At 40.6% G+C, this 5026-nt stretch overlaps 1 protein-coding gene across 1 annotated transcript; it reads left to right on the top strand.

Moving 5' to 3' along the window:
* The first annotated feature begins 2450 nt into the window (after window positions 1-2450).
* LOC123144939 (probable ascorbate-specific transmembrane electron transporter 1) lies at window positions 2451-4817 on the top strand. The gene is made up of 4 exons (XM_044564213.1): window positions 2451-2742; window positions 3490-3538; window positions 3614-3816; window positions 4274-4817. Exons 1-4 carry the CDS (start codon window positions 2599-2601, stop codon window positions 4580-4582), a joined length of 705 nt encoding a protein of 234 aa, XP_044420148.1. The 5' UTR covers window positions 2451-2598; the 3' UTR covers window positions 4583-4817.
* The last annotated feature ends 209 nt before the right edge of the window (window positions 4818-5026 follow it).

Raw genomic sequence — 5026 nt, 5'->3', positions numbered from 1 at the left:
ATGCGAAGGAGTCAAATTCGTGTTTAACTATAATATAGGTCCCATGTATCACTGTCAAAGCAGCTACGAAATGGGTCTAGTACTCCCCGTTTCTTTTTAGTCTGCATATAAGATTTGGTCAAAGTTAAACTTTAATAAACTTTGTAGAAAAAAATTCAACATCTATAATACTAAAGCTATATGGTATGAAAATCAATTTCATGATGCATCTAACAATATTGATTTCATATTATGAATCTTCATATTTTTTTCTATAAACTTAGTCAAAGTTAACAAAGTTTGACTTTGACCAAGTCTTATATGCAGACTAAAAAGAAACGGAGAGAGTATTTTTTTTTGAAGTAAAACATCCTCTTTATTTATTAGTAACAATGGTTACATCGTATATAAGAAAATTTACAATATCGTTCATAGGTTCCTCAAACCAATCCCTTGTCTTAGAAAATTTAGCTACTCTAGCAATTTCATGAGCTACTTTATTTGCCTTTCTATTACAATGTTCAAATCTAACTAACAGAAAATCACAAGCCATAAAATAACAATCATCAAACACAGCTGTCGCCGCTCCCATTGTATGTCCTCCATTATTCATTGTGTCAATTACTTTCATATTGTCGGAGTTAACAACAAGTCGGTTGCTTCCCGCCTTTTGTGCAAGTAATATGCCAAAACGTAGTGCCATGGCTTCCGCTGTTAAAACATCTGCACACCAATCTATCTTCCAATTCCCTCCAACAATAAATCTTCATCTCTAAGTACAGATCCCGCTGTGCCTCTAAGCATGTCTTGATCGAAAGAAGCATCGACATTTAATTTCACAAAACCTAGGGGTCTCGTTCATCCCTCTATTCTATTTGTTGCCTTGGAGGATTGGGCAATAACATAGTTTGTCGTTATAGCACGGGCTCCCATCGAAATTTAGTATGCATCTTGGGTCTTTCCCAGATGGACTAGCGAACGTCTTTCCCACCATAAATACCAGGCTGTTATAGCGACCAGTTCGCGAACATTCTATATGCCCACTGTAGATAGCTCGTGTTCTGGCATAAGAAGTAGAAATTCGAGTACTGCCTCTCCCGCACGATCGACCGCGCAAGCTTTTTTAATGGCTTCGTGCAATCCCACTTTCTCCCACACCTCTTTTGACTTTTGACACAAAAATAATAAGTGTTTAGTATCTTCATGCCCGTTCGAACATGATGGGCAGGTGGGCGAAACTTTCATGTGTCTATTAGCAAGTGTAACACGACAAGGGGGGTTCCGTGTAAGGTACGCCAAATAAAGATCTTCACTTTTGCTGGACAAGATAATTTCCAAATCTTGCTCCAAATAGTATTGACATTTATTCCTCCCATAGCATTTGAGTGTTGCAATTTCCTCCCATGTCGTGTTTTCCATTCCTTCAGATAAGCCGCCATTCTTTGTAAAACTCCAAGCTATGAAATCCGACATGTTATACATGGGGAGGGGGATCGCAAGCACCCTCTGGACATCAATTGGCCACAACGTTTGTCCTACCAAATCTTTCATCCCAACAATTGTTGATTGGATCTATAAGATCAGCAACTTTTGTTAGAAGCTGCCCTCTTCTAGGAGTGATAATTTTCCTATTGCCCCCATTCGGGATCCATGCATCTCTCCAAATATCAATATCATGTTCATTACCAACTCTCCAAATATAACCATTTTTGAGAGAATCCACTCCAGCCATAATGCTTTGCCAAGTGAAAGAAGATCCTTTTCTCCGACTCGCATCCATTAAATCTCCATCCGGAAAATACTTAGCTCTCAAAATGGTGGCACATAGGAAATCCGGATGATCAAGCAGGCGCCACGCTTGTTTGGCTAACAAGGCCAAATTGAAACAATGTATGTCTCGAAAACCCATTCCTCCTTGGTCTTTTGGTACACACATCTTCCACCATGCCATCCAATGCATTTTCTTCTGATTGTCTTCGTCACCCCACAAAAAATACTACATCGCGTCAATGATTTCTTTGCATATTTTTTTAAAAAATTTAAAGACGGACATTGCATAAGTTTTTTTTTTCGGGGGAACATTGCATAAGTTGGGATAGTTTGTACAACCGATTTGAGAAGGATTTCCTTTCCTCCTGCTGATAGCAGCTTTTCCTTCCAACCACTGATTTTCATAACAATTCAATCTATTAAAAAACGGAGAGAGTACTTACTAGCAAGCAGAGGCGTTAAGCAGAGGCGTTAATGAAGGCTACAGCTTGTCTAGACCAATACAGAAATTTGTGAATTTATCAATGTCTTTGGTAATTTTATACGTGTAGCTATTGAATGTCCGACGTTGATGTGCGACGTGGGCCTCTTCATCATATAGCGAGAGCAATCGACAACTAACTACCCGGAGTGTCGCCCTTATCTTGATTTTTATGGAGAGAAATGCGTTCGGACGAAAAGAAAAAATCAATAGAGAACACACGGGGAAAAAAATCATTTATAAGAGGCGCGGGGACGCCACGCTCCCGCATTGTCGCCACTCGCTCCGTCCGTCGGGGAAACCAGCACCAGCAGCGCCAGCGAGAGGGGAACAGGAGAGAGGGGAAGAGGGGCTGAGGGCCGGAGGCGATGGGGCTGGGCGTGAGGGCGGCGCCGTTCACGTACGTGGCGCACGCGCTGGCCGTGGTGGCCGCCGCCATGGTGCTGTACTGGTGCATCCACTTCCGCGGCGGCCTCGCCTTCGAAGCCGCCAACAAGAACCTCATCTTCAACGTGAGAACCACCTGTTCCCTCTTCTCTGGTTGCAGACGATTTTAGATTCTGCCTTTTTGTTTTGTTCCCTAGAGGAAAAGAAAAGGCGAAACCGCACCGATTTGGGCTGTGGCCTGTGGGGGTAGGTACGCTGGCTTCACGAAAGAGGAAGGTAGCGCCAAGATAACCGTCGTGTCCGCGCGATTTAGAAAAGCGTCTGATTGAATTTTTGCTGCGGGCGTCGGCTTGGAGATTAGATGATGCTTAGCTCTAGTCATGGTTGTATTACTTGTGATAACAACAACTTCTGTTTGCGCTATATATGTATCGATAGTTGAGCAAAAAATTTAAGCCAATCTGAACAAAATGGACACGCACGTCATTGCGTCCGTGTGCTTGGGCCTTCTGTTGTGCTGATGCACATCGATTGTACTCCAAATTTCAACCACACGTTTCTGTCAGGGTCATTAGCTGACTGCTCTCTAACGCATCTGAAAATGTCTAGTAAGTGTTAGTGTCTGCCATGTCTGTTTCAGTTAAAAAAACATCCAGGCCTCCGAGTTAATTGCAGAAGGAGATGTCTATAATAAACCAATAACCGTTGCCCTTTGTTTTCCCCAACTCTTGACATGGATTTCAAAGACTCCCTCAGTGAGAGGTGGAGCTTCAGAATTACTTGTGCTCCCTGCTGTTTGTAACAGTTTTTAGGATAATAATTTGCTTTATATTTAGCAATTTCGAGAATATTTTTAATGTTGGATATTACAGGTTCATCCCGTTCTTATGTTGATTGGCTTTATTATTCTTGGCAGTGAAGGTAATGCTGAAAATTCCTCCACTTTTCTGCCTCGTGGTTTTTCTTTTGTTTGTAAGATTTTGTCCATTTTGGCAGCTATAATGGTATACAAGGTACTACCTACGGTGAACCATGATACAACTAAATTGATCCATCTAATACTCCATGCGATTGCGCTCGTGCTCGGTGCGGTCGGGATATACTGTGCTTTCAAGAATCACAATGAAACTGGAATTGCTAACCTTTACAGTCTGCATTCTTGGCTTGGAATAGGAACAATTTCTCTATATGGTATTCAGGTAAGACTTTTTCGACTTCCGTTATCATTGCAATTCTCTATTCCATTTATCAACCTGATTCATTTGATCACATTGGTTTTACGTATTTGTAAATGAATGTAGTTTCTAACCTTTTATGAGTCCGCTGACACAGTTCACTTACAGTAGAACAGGCAGACAATATTTTAAGCATTTAATAAAATTTTAGTATCGGATTATTCTAAAAAAGTACGCATAGGTAAGACTATGGATAATTTATATGGGCGAATCTATATTCTTTTAAAATATGTTATCAATATAATTGACCCATATACTTCATGCTTGTATTTTTATGCTATTACTAATCAGATTGGTTGCGGAAAAATGGATTAGTTTAGAGCTGATGCATACCAAAGAAATAGTTGAAGGCCAAAGAATTCGAAAAATTGTTTTAATTGAGTTTTGATGAGTGCTCTTTAATTTGCGTTATGTGTCACAGTGGATATTTGGATTCTTGGCCTTCTTCTTCCCCAAGGCTGCGCCAAATGTGAGGAAGAGTGCTCTTCCTTGGCACGCACTACTTGGGATCTTCGTTTACATTTTAGCCCTGGCAACGGCAGAACTTGGGTTTCTGGAGAAGCTCACCTTCCTCCAAAGCTCAGGCATCGATAAATATGGACCAGAGTCATTTCTGGTGAACTTCACGGCATTGGTTGTTGTGCTATTTGGTGCCTCTGTTGTTGTAGCTGCTGTTGCTCCAGCTCGCCTTGAAGAGCCACAGGGTTACGCTCCCATCCCAGAAAACTAGTATGTGTGAAGTGTACTGTATACACAAAAATTCACAAAGTTTGCTCTCACCATAGTGCTTCGATACCAGGATCTCTCCGATTTGAAAATAAATGATCTGATAAGAAAATGTTGTGCATCTTCTGTGTATATGTAAATACATACAGCCATACAGGTACATATTGTTCTTCCATGTATCATGTATAACTGAAACATCTATGTAAGCAGCTATTTTACAAATTACATATTTTTCGTGATCTGATGAGTTTTATTGTATTCTACTTCTATATTTTTGTTGCTGCTGTTCTATAAATATAGCTGAGTTAACCTGTGCTTCAGAAGCAAGTACATAAACTGCCGAACAAAAAGAGAGATGCTACTTAGTTTCCTTGGCAGATTGAACTACTTGTTTGCTCATGGTAATGTTGTTCATGGTGACAAATGCAAGATCAAAATTTCATCGTCC

The sequence above is a fragment of the Triticum aestivum genome, chromosome 6D (genome assembly GCF_018294505.1).
Source record: "Triticum aestivum cultivar Chinese Spring chromosome 6D, IWGSC CS RefSeq v2.1, whole genome shotgun sequence".
Lineage (NCBI taxonomy): Eukaryota > Viridiplantae > Streptophyta > Magnoliopsida > Poales > Poaceae > Triticum > Triticum aestivum.
This window is presented reverse-complemented; position numbering and strand designations above follow the sequence as displayed.